The 19,280-nt window shown below is 36.1% G+C and overlaps 1 protein-coding gene across 9 annotated transcripts in view; it reads right to left on the bottom strand.

Annotated features, from left to right (window-relative positions):
• Nucleotides 1–19,280, bottom strand: part of LOC126469904 (bestrophin-2-like) — a 668,302-nt gene that overhangs the window by 172,966 nt on the left and 476,056 nt on the right. For all 9 annotated transcript variants that reach the window (XM_050097253.1, XM_050097257.1, XM_050097256.1 and 6 more), the window contains 2 exons: nucleotides 14,017–14,169; nucleotides 2,985–3,065 (listed from right to left, as the gene is read on the bottom strand). In XM_050097253.1, the coding sequence (XP_049953210.1) occupies nucleotides 2,985–3,065; nucleotides 14,017–14,169 (234 nt within the window). The remainder of the gene's footprint in view (nucleotides 1–2,984; nucleotides 3,066–14,016; nucleotides 14,170–19,280) is intronic.

Genomic DNA, 19,280 nt, shown 5'->3' with positions numbered 1-19,280 from the left:
CTCAAGTCCAACAAAAAAGTGTGAACTAGTCTAGCAATAAAAAAAGCAGTATATACACTAGTGAGCAGAAACATTAAGCCCACCTGTGTAATGGCTTGTTTGCCTGTTGGTTGGATGGTTGATTTGAGGAAGGGGACCAAACACGGAGGCCATCAGTTCCATTGGATTAGGGAAGGAGGGGGAAGGAAGTCAGCCATGTACTTTCAAAGGAACCATCCTGGCATTTGCCTGAAGCAATTTAGGGAAATCATGGAAAACCTAAATCAGAATGGCCAGATGTGGATCTGAACCATCATGCTCCTAAATGCGAGTCCAGTGTGCTAACCACTGCACAACCTCACTTGGTTTGTTTATGTATCTTCGGAATGAAATACATCACTGATTCTGCATATCAGGGATCCAACAATTTGTTGTTAGGTTTTTGGAGGTATGTGACATTAGATGGCTATGCACAGATCATGCAATTCACATAAATAATGAACAACTGATGCATGTATGTGGTGATGGTGCCCGATAACAACACTGATAGGGTCTGTAGGATTTACATCAGGCAAATTTGGTCACCAAGACATCAATGTGAGCTCACTATAATGCTCCTCAAACCACTGCAGCAAAGTTATGGCTCGAAGGCACGGAAAACAACATCTGGGAAGGCATCAAGCATGAAGGTATTTAGGTGGTTCACAGCTGTCAGTATGTCTTCAGTTACTACCACAGGTGCCATGAAAGTGCAGGAGAATGTCTCCCATAGCATAATACTGCTCTCACCAGCCTGTGTCTGTCATGAGCTGCATGTTTCAAGCTGCTGTTCATCTTGATGACGGCATTTGTGGAGATGACCATTGACCTAGTATAGCAAAAATGTGAGTCACCGAAAGGGCTGACACATTTCCACTGATTGATGGTCAAATTTCAATTGTCCCATGTCCATTGCAATCATAATTGATGATGTTGTTGGGTCAACATGTGAACAATTCGGGTTGGTCTGCTGTGGAGCTCCATATTCAACAATCTACAATAACTACGTGCTCTGAAAATCCAGCATTGTGCTCTTTGAGCAGAGATGCCACAGATCATCATCTATCCTACTTTACAGAGCAGACAAGCCTCTGAACTGCATGTTCTGTGAAGAGCTGTGAACATCCAACCATTTAGTACCTAGTGGTAGTTTCACTGTCCTTCTACCTCTTTCTGTAGATATTCACAATGTAGCACTTAAACGCTCTACCAGCTTCACTGTTTTTGAGATACTCATTCACAGGGTTTGCATAATAATAATCTGCCCCTTGTCAAAGTCACATATCTCAATGGATTTCCCCATTTGTAGCCCATATCTTAGCTAGGGTAACCCCTGTCCATGTCTGCTCCACTTACATACTTTTGCTACAGCTTAATATGCCTGTTATACCACCAGATGGCATCCATTGTCACAGTGGGCAGTGGTCATAATTTGTTGGCTGATCTGTGTAAAAGGGCAAATGAAAAGAGTACTGGAAACTGGGTATATTATTTGTATTTACTACAGCTCCATAAATAGAGGTACGTAAAGGTCTTTTTAAAAAAGTGAGAAAAGGAAGATTAGTATTTAAACATAAATGAAATGAAATATGAAGTAGTAAGAATCATTTATAATGTTACAATAACAGAAAACCTACCATAGAATAAATAATGGCAAAAAATAACAAGAGGCCAGATTTAATAAGATCAGGAAGCTTTTAGTCCACAAAGGAACAGCATGTGTATAGAGTTTAACATTTAATAAGTTTTATCATATGACCAAAGTTAGGCATATCAATAGTGTTCTGGTATTGTTAATACTTGTTTGTTTTATTTACACATGTTGTGACCAGTTAAAAATTCAGTACAAGAAGTGGGCGATAATAGTATCTACAAGAAAGTTGTATTAACAGGCAAGAACTGACAAGTGGATGCTGTCACATACTAGTTTCCAGGCAAAATCATACCTGGAATTATTGGAACAGTTGTTGATGTAAGCCTTTAGCATGTTATATGATAGTGGAATATGAGGAAAATAAAACTAAAATGATGTACTTTGCAACGGGAAGAAACATAGTTGTATATGACTACAATATCAACAAGTCACAATTGGAATCAGTTAACTCACACAATAGATGGGAGTAACAGTCCGTAGGTACACTGAATGGAATGATCACATAGCTAAAGCAGATGGCAGACTGTGGTTCATTGGTAGGACACTGAGGAAATGCAGTCTATCTACAAAGGAGATTACTTGCAATGCCAATGTTGCTAGAATATTGCTTAAGTGTGTGGGACCTATATCATACAGGACTAAAACAGTGTATTGAAAGTATATGAAGAAGGGCAGCACATTGTGGTCACAGGTTTGTTAGGCTCACGGGAGAGTGTTATGGAGATGCTGTAAAATCTAAACTGGTGTACACTTTAAGAGAGATGTGAACAATTCTGTGAAAGCCAACTTACAAACTTTCAAAAAACAGCTCAGGTGAGGGAGCTAGGAATATACAACAAACACCTTTGTAGCCCTTCCATAGGAATCTTGAAGACAAAATTAGACTAATAGCAGAGAGCACTAAGGTCTTAAGGCAATCATTCTTCTCAAGCTCCATATGCTAATGGAATGGGAAGTGGCATGCTAAATGTCTCAGTAGTAAGTACCCACCGCCATGCATTTAAGAGTGGTTTGTAGAGTATAGGTGTAGATGAAGTGTGACAATATTCAGATAGCATTTGATAAATACATGGTATTTCATGACTTTTTTATCAGATGCCATTTATTGATAGATGCTTCCATGAGTAAAAAAGAAAAATTGTAGACACTATCATTTGTTTTATCAAGGTTCTGCACAGATATTGCATCTCATAAAAACAAAAATTAGTAACCAACACAGTTATGACAGTGCCAAATGAAAGACAAATACCAAGACACTTTATAATTAGAAATGCGTAGTTTTGGTACTAGAGAGAAATAAGATGCACAGTACCTTTGTGTGTCGATCAATAAGCCAATTTAATTCAAAATCTTCATCATCATCACCAAAGGGATTTATCAGCTGCTCTGCAACCTAGAATTGGTCAATTTACAAAAGTTGATAGCTAATCATATATAATGACAATTATTATTGTGTATAAGAAAATTTTGGAGAATTAAGTGGTGAAAAAGATAGATAGATAGATAGATAGATAGGTAGATTTGAAGTGGTGCAAGGATGACTGGTAGCATCTTAGAGCACTGTACTTGGATTACCTAAAGTTATGAATACTGTAAGAAGGTACTCCATGATGACACACAGGGTTTACGCTCATGGTAAAATTTCTGAACAGAACAGTGCAAGCAGACATTGTCACCTTTGGAAGCCCTCTGTCTGCTGTAACATCCAACTATTTTAACATATAATTAGCTGTGCCCAGCTTGCATTGCAATGCCTCTTTCTCTTTCTAAGTATATACACATATACAAAGCAGAGACAATTACAGTGTAAAAAATATATGAAAGACAATGACTATTGTGCTTGAAATTAAATTTAAAAAAGTTTTTGCAAGTGCTTTGGGATATACAATATTTTTGGTTTTTCTGTTTTCTGAAAAAAACAAATAAATGTGTGGCTGACCCATCTGTGAGGATTCATACAGGGTTAGATTAGGTTCATATAAAAGATTACTCTCTAGCATCTTACTCATGCAGAACTAGACTGACAGAAAAAAACTGCAACACCAAAAAATAATTGATGTAGTGTAATCAAATTTTGAGAATACATTTGCCTATGTAATGTATTTAAGTGATTAAAATTGAGGAATTGTGGTTAACATAAGCGTGAAACTAATGCAAATGTGAAATACTGGTATATTAATAATCAGTGTAACTGCCAGAATGTTGTACGCATTTTGGTGTAGAGGTGCTGGATGTCAGTTTGTGGAATGGAGTTCCATGACTGTTGCACTTGATTGGTCAATATAGGGGCAGTCATCATTTGATGATATCCAATATGTACTCGATTGGAGACAGATCTGGGGATTGAGCAGGCCAAAGCAAAAAGTCAACACTCTGTAGAGCACATTGGGTTATGACAGCGGTATGTGGGAAAGCGAGATCCTGTTGGAAAACACCCCCTGGAATGCTGTTCACGGATGGCAGCACAACAGGTTGAATCACCAGACTGATGTGTAAATTTGCAGACAGGATGTGTGGGGTAACCATAAAAGTGCTCCTGCTGTGATACAAAATTACACTCCAGACCATAACTCAAGGTTTAGGTCCAGTATGCCTAGCACACAAACAGATTGGTTGCAGGGTCTCAACTGGGCTCCTTATAACCAACACACAGCCATCACTGGCACCAAGGCAGAACCAGCGTTCATTGCAAAACCCAACAGACCTCCCCCCTGCCCTCCAATGAGCTCTTACTTGACATCACTGAAGTCATAAATGGCAGTGGCTTAGTGTCAGTGGAACACATGGCCTTGAAGTAACCACTTTATAACAGTTCTTTGTGTCACTGTGGTACCAACTGCTGCTCAAATTGCTGCTGCAGAAGAAGTATGATGTGCCAGAGCCATATACCAAACATGATGGTCTTCTCTCTTGGTAGTGTGTGTGGTCATCCAGAGCCTGGTCTTTTTGTGACCGTACATTTTCATGACCACCACTGCCAGCATCCATGCACAGTGGCTACATTTCTGTTAAGTCTCTCTGGAATATCACAGAAGGAACATCCAGCTTCTTGTAGCCATATTTTACAGACTTATTCAAACTCAGTGAGGTGCTGATAATGATATCTTTGTTATCTTAAAGACGCTATTGTCTACCATTGACTCACCATATCCAGTCTCAAAGGTAACTCTTATGCGACTGGTGCAAAATTTGAACAGACAACATCTTTCAGACGTAGAAACACACCTACCAACTTTCATTTATGTCACACAACTCCTTCTTGGTGTTTCAGTTTTTTGTCAGTGTAAGATGGGAAATGGAGGAGTTGTTACATATCTCAAGGAAAAAAATATTCAAATAAGTATATTTTGTAGTGATCTGCACACAGCAATGTGTGCTTGTGTAGTAATACTGGAAAATGGTTCACTTTTAATTGTAACTGATAAAGATCAGCACAGGGAAATTTTCAGCTGTTTATTAGGAATCTGGATTCCTTACTATACTATCTGTTACACATCAGCAAGCAGTTAATAGTCTGTGGTGACTTCAGTGTAGATTTTTTAAAAGCATTCTGATAGGGAAAATGAACAGGAAATCCTGTTTGGATCCCACAATTTGATTTCAGTAATTATCTTTCCAACATGGCTGGATAAAAACAATAGGAACCTAACTGGTAATGTTTTTTTTGGTGAAGCTCAAAGCAAGAAAATAACTGTTCACCCAGTAACAAATGAGTTCTCTGATTGTGATGCACAGCTAGTTAGGATAGATAACATAGGGCCTTACAGTATGGATACTCCTCAGTGGAAATCAATTAGAATAATTAATGACCACAAGACAGATGTTTTTAAGGATAATTTACAGGAGATGATCTGGGATGAAATTTATAAAGAGCCAAATGCTGGAATAAAATTTAACCTACTCCACAATAAATTCATATCACTATTTGCAAACAGCTTTCTGCATAAGCTAATCAGAAAGGACATTAAACAGCCATGTAAAAAACCAATGGGTCATTAGAGGGATTAAAGTATCTTGTGAAAAGCAAAGGGAAATATGTATTTGTTGGCCAGAACAAATAAAGATCCTACAGAAACCACACACTATAGAAGCTACTCAAAATTATGGAGAAAAGTTATTAAAAATCAAAGAACATGCACACAATGTCAGAAATCAGTAACTCTGACAACAAACTTAGGGCTATATAGAATATAGTGAAATGAGAGACATGACAGTGAGCCACAGAAGAGGATACCATCACTGTTGAAATGAATGGAAGGCCTATAAACAATCTATTCAATGATTACTTCTTAAATATGGTGGAAAGTATACGGACAAACATATGAAGAGAAAAATCATAACAGTATGTTGAAAAAGTAACTCTCATAAAATTCAGTCATGTGAGTGTATCACCAACTTCTCCTTTTGAAATTAAGAAAGTCATATATTCTCTCAAAAATAAAAGCTCATCTGGTTTTGATGGTGTTTCCAATAAAGTAATAAAGATTTGTTCCCATATAATAAGGCCTGCCTTATTTGAAATACATAATGTGTCACTAACTCAAGGCATTTTTCCAGAGAAACTGAAACATGCCATTGTCAAACAAACCCCTACTTAAGAAAGGTGATAGGAGATATACCAATAACTACTGACCTGTTTCACTGCTGATATTATTTTCTAAAATATTTGAGAAGGTGGTGTATTCTACAACAGTATTTCAATATAGTAACAGTAATATTCTCAGCAAATGATAGTTTGGGTTTCAGAAGAGTTGCTCTACTCAGAATGTCATTTGCATGTTCAGTTACCAAATTTTACAAGCATTAAATAATAAACCAGTGCTTGTTGGAATTTTCTGTGGGGTTGATGGTACAGTCAACCAATGGATAATGTAATATCTAACCAAAATTTTGCAGGAAGTTTTACTTAGTAATTCAGTTATTGTAGTCTGGGGACATTATACTGACTGGGGAAACTTCACAATGTGGTTTTCCAAGGCTCAATCTTAGGTCCACTCTGGTTTCTCACGTATGTAAACAATCATCCATCTAATACAATATAATCAGAATTAGTTCTTCCTGTACGTTACACTAGTATTCTAATCAATCCAAGCAAACATACAGCAACAGAAGAAATGGGAAACAATATTCTTAAGAGTATCAAAGATTTGTTTTTGGCAAACTGCCTCACCCTTAATTTTAAAAAGACACAACGTATCAGTTCTGAAAATCTAGGTACTACACCAATTGCAAGTGTAACACATGGTGAGAAAATAATAAATAGGGTAGAAACTTCAAATTTTTTGGTGTCCATATTGATGAGAATTTAAACTGTAAAAACACATTTTGGAACTCTTGAAACAACTTAGTTCAAACACATTAGTCCTTAGAATCACTGCAAATCTTGGGGAGAGACAAATCAGAAAGTTGACATATTTTACATATTTTCGTTCAATAATGTCATATTGAATAATGTTCTGGGGTAACTCATCTTTAAGAAAGAGTCATCATTACTCAAAAATGTGCTGTAAGAATAATATGTGGTGTTCACCCATGATCATCTTGGAGACGTATGTTTAATGAATTGGGCATTCTGACCACTGCTTCACAGCATATTTATTCCCACATGTTCAAAAGGAACAATGACATACATAAATGCAATATCAAAAGGAAAAATTGCTAAAAAAACTGAAAAAGTTTCTCCATGAGTACTTCTTATATTCTCTAGAAGAATTTCTATTATTGCAATGTGTGAAAGGTGGTGGGTACAAAATACTAACTTGCTTCTGAATATTTAATTTTTTTAAAAATCTTATAAATGTTCAGCATGTAGCCATATTTAAAAATCAATTTGTAATGTGAATATAAAATGACTCATTCCACACAATTGATCTGTGGAACATGAAATCAACTAACTAACTAACTGACTGACTGACTATGTGGAAAGGCATATATTTTCCAGATTTAATCCACACACTTGATGCAATTTGCCTGAAGCTTCATCTGATGCGCATATGTTGCATGTATTTCATGTATATTTAACATATTTCACACATGTTTATACACATATTTCATCCATATCTCTAGCAAATTTTGTCCTGTGGTGTAATTTAAATCCTGAGGAAATTTGTGAGTCTACCAGTAACTGATTGTTGTTTCGAGAAAGTGACTTTCACTGGCAATGTTCTGATTCTCTGCTCCACTGTTTTACACTGTGCTACTTTAGGGAGGATGTTAAATTTGTCTATGGTATTGAGCCATGTGGCATGACTGTTGCTTCTGAAACATGCTGGCAACATTATTGGATTGCTGCAATGCTCATTCTCAAGGTGTGGTCTATGCACTAAGCAGTTCAAATAAGAGACAGGCTGTGTTTAGTAATTTTATAGTATTCCAGACAATTAACTGCCAAAATGAAATAACAACAATTTTTTTGGACGTTTCTACATGTCTCATCCACACCCAAATCCTAATATTAGTAAGGGTATCTTATTATCACATTATTTTTATGCAAATAATGAGTCATGTATATGCCAAATCTGGTTGAAATTGCTTCATATGTTCCTGAGTTATGCTTTCATGCCATCCCTTTTCGCCACAAAACCTCAGCTATAGGGGTGCTAGGGTGGTCATGCTGTCACAGTAAATATTTCCAGATAGCTAGTGATATATGTGCCAATTTTTGGTAGAAATTCCTTCAGGCCTTATAGAGATATGTCAATGTGTCACTGTATTTGCACCCCACTCCTACCCCCAACTCTAGGGGTGAAATGTCTGTGTAATTGCCACCAATAATTCTAGTGACCCCAAAAACTATGGACTTGACACTAATATTGGTCATTATCGAATATTTTTACATGTCATGTCTTCTCACCCCCTCAACAAAAGGATATTATGAGCAAAAAAATTTTATACAAATAGCCATGCATACACAAAATTTGATTGAAACTGTTCCAGATGTTCCTGAGTTAAGTTTCTATGTTACCCCTTTCCATCCCCATCCCTACAGTTGGTATGTGGTTTTACCTTCTCGGAAACTTTTGCAGGCATGTGTGCAACAACTAACCAAAGTTTCATCTCAGTCAGATGAATGGTGTAGTAATGCATAGAACATGAACAAATAAATATTCATTTTTACATATTAGCATCTGAAGTGAAAGCACTACAGTCAGAAGTCTTAAAACCCTCCTTCTGGCAGTGCATGGTTAATACAATTGTACTGTGTCCTTATGATATAGAAACATTACTTGTTTCATGAGCATCTAAATTCACTCCATTCAAAAATTCATTTTATGGTGCAGGCAGAAAAACATGGCACATTACCCATCATGGACATTTTGGTAGGAAGGAAAGCTGCTGGAACATATTGTGTATTGTAAACCAGCTCAAAATATCTATATTTTGAAGCTTAGAGTTATAACTAGCTTTCATGGCATGTTGGTACAATGTACACTTATTTCAGATAACACATGTTGTTTTTAGCATCTGTGGTTGATTTTCCAATAGAACTGGTACACAGAGAAACAATTTCATCTTGTATTTTGGCCAAGTCTAGTCTGGTTCTGGAAAAGTTATAAAGAAATGGGGGAATCCTTTATTGTCACCATAGCCGGCTGTCATTCTTGATGAATAGGAAGAATACTCAACATACACAACATTATCTGTCTTTTTCCACCTACAAAAACTGAGGATTTTCCTGGAATCTCTCATAGGAAATCTTGGCTTTGAGAATGAAACAAGCACTGCCAGACATTAAATTTATGACACCCTGAAGACGATATATAACAAATGTCAAATTAACACAATGTATACTGTATGCTTGGAAATGCAAATAATTGGCATTCCAGGGTAATTGTGCAAAGTAGGTAGGTGTAACCCCAGCTACATTCTGTATATAAAGAAAGATTACACTGTGGATTTCTCATTCAGAAATCATATTCGAATGTCAATGATCATGTTATGTCTTGTACGAGATGGAGAAAGGTCTCCCCACACATCTGAGAATTTGACAGTGGTAAGACTGTGGACTATTAGTAGTACAGTTTATTGTTCCACAATACTGCTGTTCCCGTCTGTCAGGATCTCATGACTGTTATGTGAATATGTAATTGACAGATTTGGGAGACCCACCTTGGGACTCATTGCCACGTCAGATATCAGATGAAAAATGCCCAAGAGGATGGAGATATTGTGTAGTCAAAAGTGTGAGATTGTGTACAGCCTAATTGTGCCTCAAGTTAGGAAATGGTTTCATTTGCCTCAAAACAAGTATCCACATGGGCAGTCCATACGCTGACATCTGGAATCCCACAGACTGTCAGTACATTGACTGTCACAGCCGTTTCCCTCAAAGCAGTGACAGAGTGAGGCCCATTGACAGTGGCGCACCCACAGACCACACTGGATGTAGGAAATGCTACCGTGTCACCTTTTCAGAAGGTGAGTTCCAGTTCCAAGTATACAATCTTGCCTGATGTATCCACATGTGGAGGCTCCAAGGAGAACACACGTTGCTGTACTGCAGCTGTCACCATCAAACAGACCTAGTTTTATAGTGATGCGGTCACATTTGGTGCATGTAGCCAGTAAACTGGACATCAGATACTACACTTCTTATGTGTTAAGGCTGACAGCTGACAACTGACAGCTGTGCCACGTCTTTGAGGTCTCCATGACATTATGTTTCAACAAGTTAACCTGATGTGCCTATGCTGTTCTGACCTAACTCCAACACAATGGGTGTTTGTTGCCCCAACCAGGATGTTATCCAGATCACTCCCTCACTGAAAACGTCTGCTCATGGGCTGCCGAGACACTTGTGTGCCACCAGCCAATATAGTTATGGGGTCTTGCATAGAGCTGAATCAGTATGAAATGATGTATACATATATGTCATCCAAGGTCCGGTTCACTCTGTGACCAGTCAGGTTAACGCCATCATTGCTACCCAGGTAGTTATTCTGTGTAGAAAATTTTACCCTCCATATACCCTCAAATTGACTACATATTTGATCCTGTATTCTTCCTACTATGCTGTATAGGCACAATAAGTAAAACTTCATTATTTGCTATTCTTTCTGATATTGGAATTTTAATGGCTGGCAGTGTACAAGATTCTGTGGCAGTGTGGCAAGACATCTCACACACAGTAAAAGACTGTTGCAATAAGCTACCCTTCATATGCATAAAAGGCATGTGGTCCAGATGGCAAAGATCGAGGAACTTCTTCTTCTCCTGATGTATGGGGTCAATGTTCATTATTGCTATCTCTTGCATATTTGGTCTGACATTTCTGGCTGCCATACACTGATGTATCTCTTCTCTTGCTATCTGGAGAAAGTGAGAAGTGAGGTCATGACAGTTCTACAACTTCCAAAGGGACCACATTTAGAATTCAATTGTACTTCTTTAATCTGATTCTTTTTCTATCATGTGTCCTCAATGTGCTGGAATTGCTTGACAAACTTTTTGTTGTTGTGTCATTCTTTACCAGAAGAGCTTGGTACAAGTGGTCTGTGTGTCCTTTTATCAGATGTGAGACTTTTGTCAGCTTCTGTCATATTCAGATTTACTATGTCGCAAAGGACCAAAACATCCTCTTTGTACAAGTGCATCATTTCACCATGACAATGAGTGCTGTTCTTCAGTGCTTCCTCTGCTAAACACATGTGATATTTGTTGTCACCAAATGTTTTGTTTAATATGTCCTCAAATTTTTTCCAGGTTTTGAGTTTCTCTTCACTGTTTTTGAACCACTGCTGGGCTGCACCATCTGAGTAAAAGTACACATTTGACAAACACATATTTTCAGCCATTTTGTTGGGCCATGACCAGCATTTCACATAAACACCAATGGATGCCTAATGTGCAGTTGACTTACTACTTGTTTGAAATATATTCGTCTGCCGAGTATATGGACTGTGGAAATAATGAAGTGCTTGTATTCCTGTTCCTGTCCATGCCTAATCGGAGCCATAGTGTATAATCTTAATTTCCATCAAAGAGAAAGGTTGGTTCTCAGTTTTAAAGAATATAACACCAGATCTAATTTTGCAATTAGTTTTATGTATGTAATTGATTTTCTAATTTATTTTAACTTGTCCTAGTTAGTATCTTTTGTTATAGGGTGAAATCAGTAATTGTTTCATAAGTTAAATTCTGTCGTTGACTTATAAAGAAATATAAATTCTGTAGTAATTTGGAGGAACAACTAATAGTATTCTTAAAGGATTTATTTGGCTCTATTTGAAAACATGTTAGCAAAGCCATCCTTAGTTAATTCAAAAGTAATTAACAGTTTTGTCAACAGTATTGTTTGCATAATGATATCTGTTAATTTCATCATGTAAACAAATAATTCAGCCTAACCCTTGCAGTAGAAGAAACTGTTAAAAAGAAGGAATTTTTTGATGTATTCCTTTAATTTAATGAGTTAAGTGTTAATTGTAATTTTTGTAAATTAAACATCACACAATGTGTAGTCTCAGTGCCTATTATTGTGCTGATATATAAGGGGCCGATTTTTGGTCTTGAGACAGTCAGTCCATGGACGATTTTCAGACAAGGAACCTGTGCTGGTTAGAACAACAACAGTGCATCAACTTAACCATGAAATAAGTGTGATAAAATAATGGCAGCCTCTGTTAAATTTATTTGAAAGATTGTGAACTGTGTGGTTAGGTTGTTCCTGCTCATAGATAGTCAACAGAAAAGTATTGTAGCAATATGTCGATGTCTGCCTGCTAACTATTAATGAGTTAAACAATAGTGCACTGGCCATATGGCTGTGTATTATTGGGGAAGGGGGGGGGTGTGAACAGTGAAAGTAAAGAACTGTTAAACACTAATGTGCACCTGTCGGCTACATCATTTAAAGTAGTCAGTGTTGATCTCCCCCCCCCCCCCCCCCCCCCCACATTTTTCAATTTTTCAGCCAGTGTAGCAATGTGGTATGTCAATATTGAGGACAATCAATGAAGAAATAAAACAGGCAAAAATCACAATCACCTCTGCTGAAATTTCTGCACAACATTTTACATAGGTATAACCACCACCCAGCTGTCCACACAAATGAATAGCCACTGCCAAACTGTGGTCAAGAAGAAACTTGACCATCCAGCAGCAGAACATGTTGCTGAGTAGAACGTGGTATATTTCAATGGCTACTTCAATATCTGTACCATTTGTTTACTTCCCCACAACACTAGCTCTTCTGAACTATGTAGACAAGAGTTGTTCTTGTATCACATCCTTCATTCATTTAATCCTTCTGGTCACAATCTCTGCTGGGTCCCAGCACAACACCAACATCAAACCTGCTGAGGGTCCCTAACTTCATTCACATCCTGCATCAACACCCTCTTTCCCAAAACAGAAATGAAACTGAGGATGAGCTTAACATAACTTCAGACCACGTAATAAATGAAGTGAAATGATTAAGCTACATTAGAAGCCAAATAATGCATGGCAGATGAAGCAAGGAGGACAAGTACACAAACTAGCTCAGGACAAGAAAGTGCTTTTGCCAAAATAAGTTCACTAGTATCAAACAAGGATCTTAATTTGAGAAAGAAATTTCTGAAAATGTATATCTTGAGAACAGAATGGCATATAACAGCATCACAGACTGTAGGAAGGTGGGAAGATAAGAGAACTGAAGTATGTTACAGAACGCACAAAATGTTACAGAATGATGCTAAAAATTAATTGCTGTGACAAGGTAAGAAATGATGTGGTTCTCCATTAAATTGTTAGAGGCTGGGTTATGCAGAAAATATACAAAGGGACAAGGTGATAGGACATGCGTTGAAACATCAGGGAATAATTTTTACAGTACCCAAGAGAGCAGTAGAGAGCCAAAATTGCAGAGAAATCCAGAGATTGCAAAATGTGCAGCAATCAGCTGCAAAAGCAGTCTGTGGTAATGATTTATTTAATAAGTTTAGCATGAGAAGAAAGCAGGAAATCAAAATTTTATATATCATTGTTCATGAAGATCGGATTTTATGATGAGCAGGCAAATGTATTCTCAAGGTCCAAATGGAGATGTAATACACATTTCATTTTGACCACATATGTGATAGTCACCAATGAGATAATGAACATCCACAATTAACATGCATTTCTGTAATAATAATAATAATAATAATAATAAAAGCTAATGTAGTTCAGCACACTTGTAATTTTTCTTATCTCTGTACTGGTAAAACCTACAGACTGCATCATTAGCTCATGCTGAAGATAATTTATTTTTTTAAATTCCAGTGTTTCAGTTTTTTCCAATTGTGAAAAATTTATGAATGTTCTTTTAAATAAAACTTTACAGTAACATAACAAAATTCTAAATCTGAAGTATCATACATCACCTTTAACAGACCCATGAAGAAGAAAAACTGTAGTATGGTGAACACTGGAATATAAATGTCAATTTCCATTTGTAAGGGCTTCTTTGCATCACCAACATATTGCCTCCCAACCAAGGCCGCAAGGAAAAATGAATATGTGGCAATAGTGACAACCTGACACATAAATAATAAAATAACAATTAATAGGATTCTTTAATGCCTTGTCCACATCATGCATTTTATGTTCTACAAACATGTCATGTCAGAGCTGGAAGGAACAGCAATTAATTAAATTTCATTTTCTTGGGAAATATAAAATATTAACTTAGAGATTAAACACACATGAAAAAAATGAATTCATTAATGATAGTTCATAAAATCAAAGAAAGGCCGTTACTCCACTTCATTCAAAGTCTGCTTTGCCCAAAGACAACTGCTATTTGCATACAATTATGCAAGAACTATTGAAATGATATATATATAGAAATGATAAATGTTGCATTTTATTGAGGCTAATAATAAAGATCAGTTTCAGATGAACTGCAGCTTACACATTTACCATACACATTATAAAAATATTTTTCATGTAAGCTTTGAATCTTTATCTAGTATACACTACAGAGTTCTATAAATTGGTACATGGAACTATAACAGTAAGCAGATACAAAGCAGGAAATTACAGATATATTCAGATGCAATCAAAATTAAAAACACATTCTTAGCTGGTCCTCCTCCAAATTACTTGTATTCAATGATTTAAGATTCTTGTTAATAAAATGACAAGTAAAAATGTTGATCATACATAGGCCTCTGTTCTAATAGCATGTAGACAACTAATGGTGTAGTAAAATAAATATAAAGTTAATAGTAGATTATAAACCATTATCTATTTAATCCAATTTAAAAGGCAGCAGTTTTTTTAAAGTACTGATTTTTCCTGCCCCATTTACTGTTTTAATTTCAGCTTGTGTAAGGCCTAATGGTACATAGTACCTCAGTGATAGTTAATTGTTACTACTGTGCACATAATTAGTTTGACTCTTGCTTCATTTTATTAATGTACACCTTGACACATTCCACATCCATGAAGATTCCCTTTTGTGAGGGTATCTGAAGAAAATGATGAATGAGTCAGTATTGATAATTTTGGAAACAGTTAGGCACAACAAGTGCTGTATTATTGTAAGAGGAACAGAGGTGAGCAAGTGTGTTGAGGCTTAACACAGTTCACTTCTACCAGCATTGTGCCATCATAATGTGCCCGTGCTTAATATGCAAAGGATTGCACCATAGTCTAAGAGTGACATTAAAAATTAATATAACTTTTCCAAAATTTCTCAGTGTATGCTTAAGTATATTAATGCTAACATTGTAAAGTCTCAGAATGATCAAATGAATATGTTAGGCAAAATATATAGTCTTAGGTAAAAAAAGTGGTGCTGAATAATAGAACTAAAAAGCTAAAAACTGATCAGTATATGCAAAAGAATGTCACAATTAAATGTTACAAGTCTCAACTGGATCAGAGCAATATTTTATTGGAATTTTTATGAAAAATTGAAGCTACTAAATATTAGACTCATATAGCTGAAAATTTGTGTGTAGCCTCACGTTCATGTAATAACATTAAATATGTGACACCAATAAGCTACCTCTATCAGTTTTCATGTTATCTACCAAAAAACCAAATTTGGAATGAAACTACATTTATTCATGGTAGATTAAGTAACCTATGTATTTCTAATAGAAAGTTTTAATTTCAGTACTTGATTACATTCATGCAATAATACAGCTGCACCAAGTTTCAAGACTGTACTGTATATAACAATGACTACAAGGAATCTTAATGTGGCAATTTAGAGGTCAAGTTCTACTGTCTGCCCCATTCTAAAAATTCTATCCTGAAAGTTTAAAAGCAGTTGAGTTAAAAATTTTTCACGAACTAAAGCAACTCAACTCTGTCTTTATAAAAAATTAAGAAGATTGTAAATTGTTAATTTATAGATCTATTAATTAATACATAATCAAGAAAGGTGCCATTTAGATACTGCTACCTGAACTTAGGGTGGTTGATAGCATATATTCCATTTGGCAGTCCACTGTGCCCCTGTATAAATACAACCAGAGAGGCACCACATCAGTGAAAAGACAATGAAGGCCCTAAACCTAGACGAGGTCATCTATCCACTATTCAGTAGCAAAAATATGAAAATAAAAATGAAGAAAATCCTCTACAAAACAGCTGTGCTGCCCACCATGACCTATGAATGTTCATGATAGGCAGCTGCATACCATACAAGAAGATATGAACTACAGGTGGTGCAGAACAAAGTGGTCAATTGGAAATGGACATACTTGATTACAATCAGGATACTAACAACAAAAATGTTCCACAACATAGATAATGTAAGAGACAGCTGCCAGCATCTAACAGAAGTAGGCACCCAAAAACCTAAAACTCATCATGAACAGAAAGTCTCTCCCTCCATTACTGAAGAACCATCACAATAATAGACATGAAAACTTAGGACAATTTTACCCATTATTCCTCAGTCTAAAGCAAAAACCCACAACTGAAACTAGGACAAAATAAATGCACCACAATGACACTGGATATATCACACATTCGATTAGGCAATAAACATTTTGTTAGAGTACAAAAATTGTCAGGAAAGTTCCGGAGCAGCAGCCAGACTACTCAGATATGTCTCACCTATAGAAACAAAACTAAACCAGCACTACCACCACCGAGTTAAATGCCCAGCATTGGAGACAACCTAGTTATGACGACAGCCACTGCAAAAAGAAGACCACTTAAGAAAGGTGCAACAAAACAAAGCCTTCTCACAATGCACAGTATCCCACCAAGGATGGCGGATTGCCGAACACTACAACATAGAATCCTGACCCCCAAAGTTTAAAGTAAATAAATGGTACCACCACAGGACCACCTAACCAGAAAGTGGGAAGAGACACCGTACACCAAGATATCAATCTGTTTGTGTCAGTTAAATGCCTGTGTGAACAGTGCCTCAGATGACATCAGAGCTGGGCAGACTTGAATGCATTTTCGGTAAAAGTAGGAAGTGATCTTGCAAGGCCACATACCATCCTGGACCAATTAGACTTCATGGAAGTAACTGTTAGTGTGCTACCCATCATGTTGACAAAACCAGTTTCCAATTTTAAGGTGAGCAGTTAACTTCTGGTGATTAGAAGTCAGGGTGATGGACTATTTTATTTGGAACTTCCAATAGAGATCGCCTCTGAGCCATTAATAGTATTGTTTCAGATAAAGATATTATTATTATTATTATTATTATTATTATTATTAAGGATACTATTATATGTTGTGGATGTGAACTTTTACAGAATATATCAGTTAAAACCCTGAACTTTTATTTACAGTCATAGTTCCTGATCCTACTGAGTAAATAGCAAGTAAGAACATTTTATTTGAGTGAGGGCAAAGGGTAACATGGACTTGCAGGCTGGAAATTATGGACAGTAAGTTCTCCATCACTTCTTGACCACAAAAAAAAAAAACTGTTTTCAGGCTTTTGTAAACAGTAAAGCATGCACAAACAATTTAAGTGTCTTTCCATAAAGAGCTAATAATATAACAACCATTTGATTAAGTACTCACAACAGGTCACTCAGGAAAGTAAATATTTACACCCAGACAAAAATACACAGTTATATTATCAATTTATACAGCTGCCTGAGTAAAATACTGTGAGGTAGTAGGGAACAAGGTTTGCAGTTAGAAGTATGTCAAATATTTCTTTAAAGAATTTGGTCAAGAAACAAATTTTATATGACTGTTGTGACAGAATTAATCGATAAGTAAGGAAAAATCACTGAAAGAGCGAAGTATATAATATATTTTGTATTTTTTTCTGTCTTCTCACCTTTTGTGTCACTTCTATGCAGTTGATTCTCGGTATTGTCTCGTTTTATGCATTTGAAAATGAGCAATAATAAATTGTGATATTTTACTATTAGCAGATACATACTGTTTCTACTGTGGATTACTTTTCTCACAAATGGTGGCACACTGAAAGCTATGGACGATGAGAAGCATGTCAAGTGTGAAATTACAACACCAGTTCCAACAGATGCAGTCTCACTGGAATACTTACTGAATGATTCAGACAGTGAGACTACTAATCCTGTTCTTCAAGACAGTGCTGTTCATCAAGATCAACAGACACCTACAGACCTCAAATATTCTGCTGGTTAGCTACAATGAGTCTTCCACACCAGATAGCAAAATCATAATTCTGCCATATATGCTGCAAAAGCCAGACTTGTGGTTTAAAATACTGGAAGTTTCATTTATTGCCTATGATGTATGTGACAACATTGTGCTTTGGATAATGAGATTGACATTACTCATGACACACGTGCTTTGTGTAAATATGAGCAACTGAAAGACCAAATGCTTCACCATGTTCAGAAATTGAGATACATGCGTAATCAACAAGTGTTACATAGTGAGGTTATTCTTGATAGTGTTACCTTCAAACACAAAATACAGAAACTGAAGTTTTGGATGCAGCACTATGACTGCATATTTTTTGTATGTCCACCCTATAATTAGTTATGGCATATCCTTCTGGGGATCAACAGAGCAGAACAGACAAACAATATATAAGTCGCAAAAAAGGGCTGTAAGAATCAGAATGAAAAGTAGCAATAGATCCCACTGCACAGAGTTATTCAAATCTTTGGGTATATTGACAGTTCCATGTGAATACATTTTGAAGACAGTAATATACATAAAAAAACACATTGACCAATTCCCTATAAACAGTTCCATACATGCACATGCAACCAGACACAGATAACACCTACACCTCTACAGGAAAAAGAAATCAAAAACTCAAAATAGCATGTTATATAATGGAATTAAATTGTACAACATTTTTTCACAATAGATCAAAGACATAAGTGAAATAGATAATGACAGGAAATTGCTAAAAAAATATCTCTTGGAAAAGTTTTTTTTTACTGTAAAGGATTACTTGGAATGATGTAAATATATAGTTATATGTAAAAATTATCAACTGTGTTATTATGTGCTTTAACAATGTATCTTTAGGTTACAATATTCATGAATTGTGATTGTGATAATTATAAATTTGTGTACCTATTGTATATACTTATGTTGACAACATCCATACAATCCTTATTGTCTATGGATGGATAAATAAATAAATAAAATGACATGTATGGTTTAATCAGCTGCCTTTTGCAGTTCTAACTGCTGTGAGTTCTAGTTA

The sequence above is a fragment of the Schistocerca serialis genome, chromosome 3, assembly GCF_023864345.2.
Source record: "Schistocerca serialis cubense isolate TAMUIC-IGC-003099 chromosome 3, iqSchSeri2.2, whole genome shotgun sequence".
NCBI classification, from domain to species: domain Eukaryota; kingdom Metazoa; phylum Arthropoda; class Insecta; order Orthoptera; family Acrididae; genus Schistocerca; species Schistocerca serialis.
Note: the sequence above shows the minus strand (reverse complement) of the source record. Positions and strands in the feature narration are given on the sequence as shown.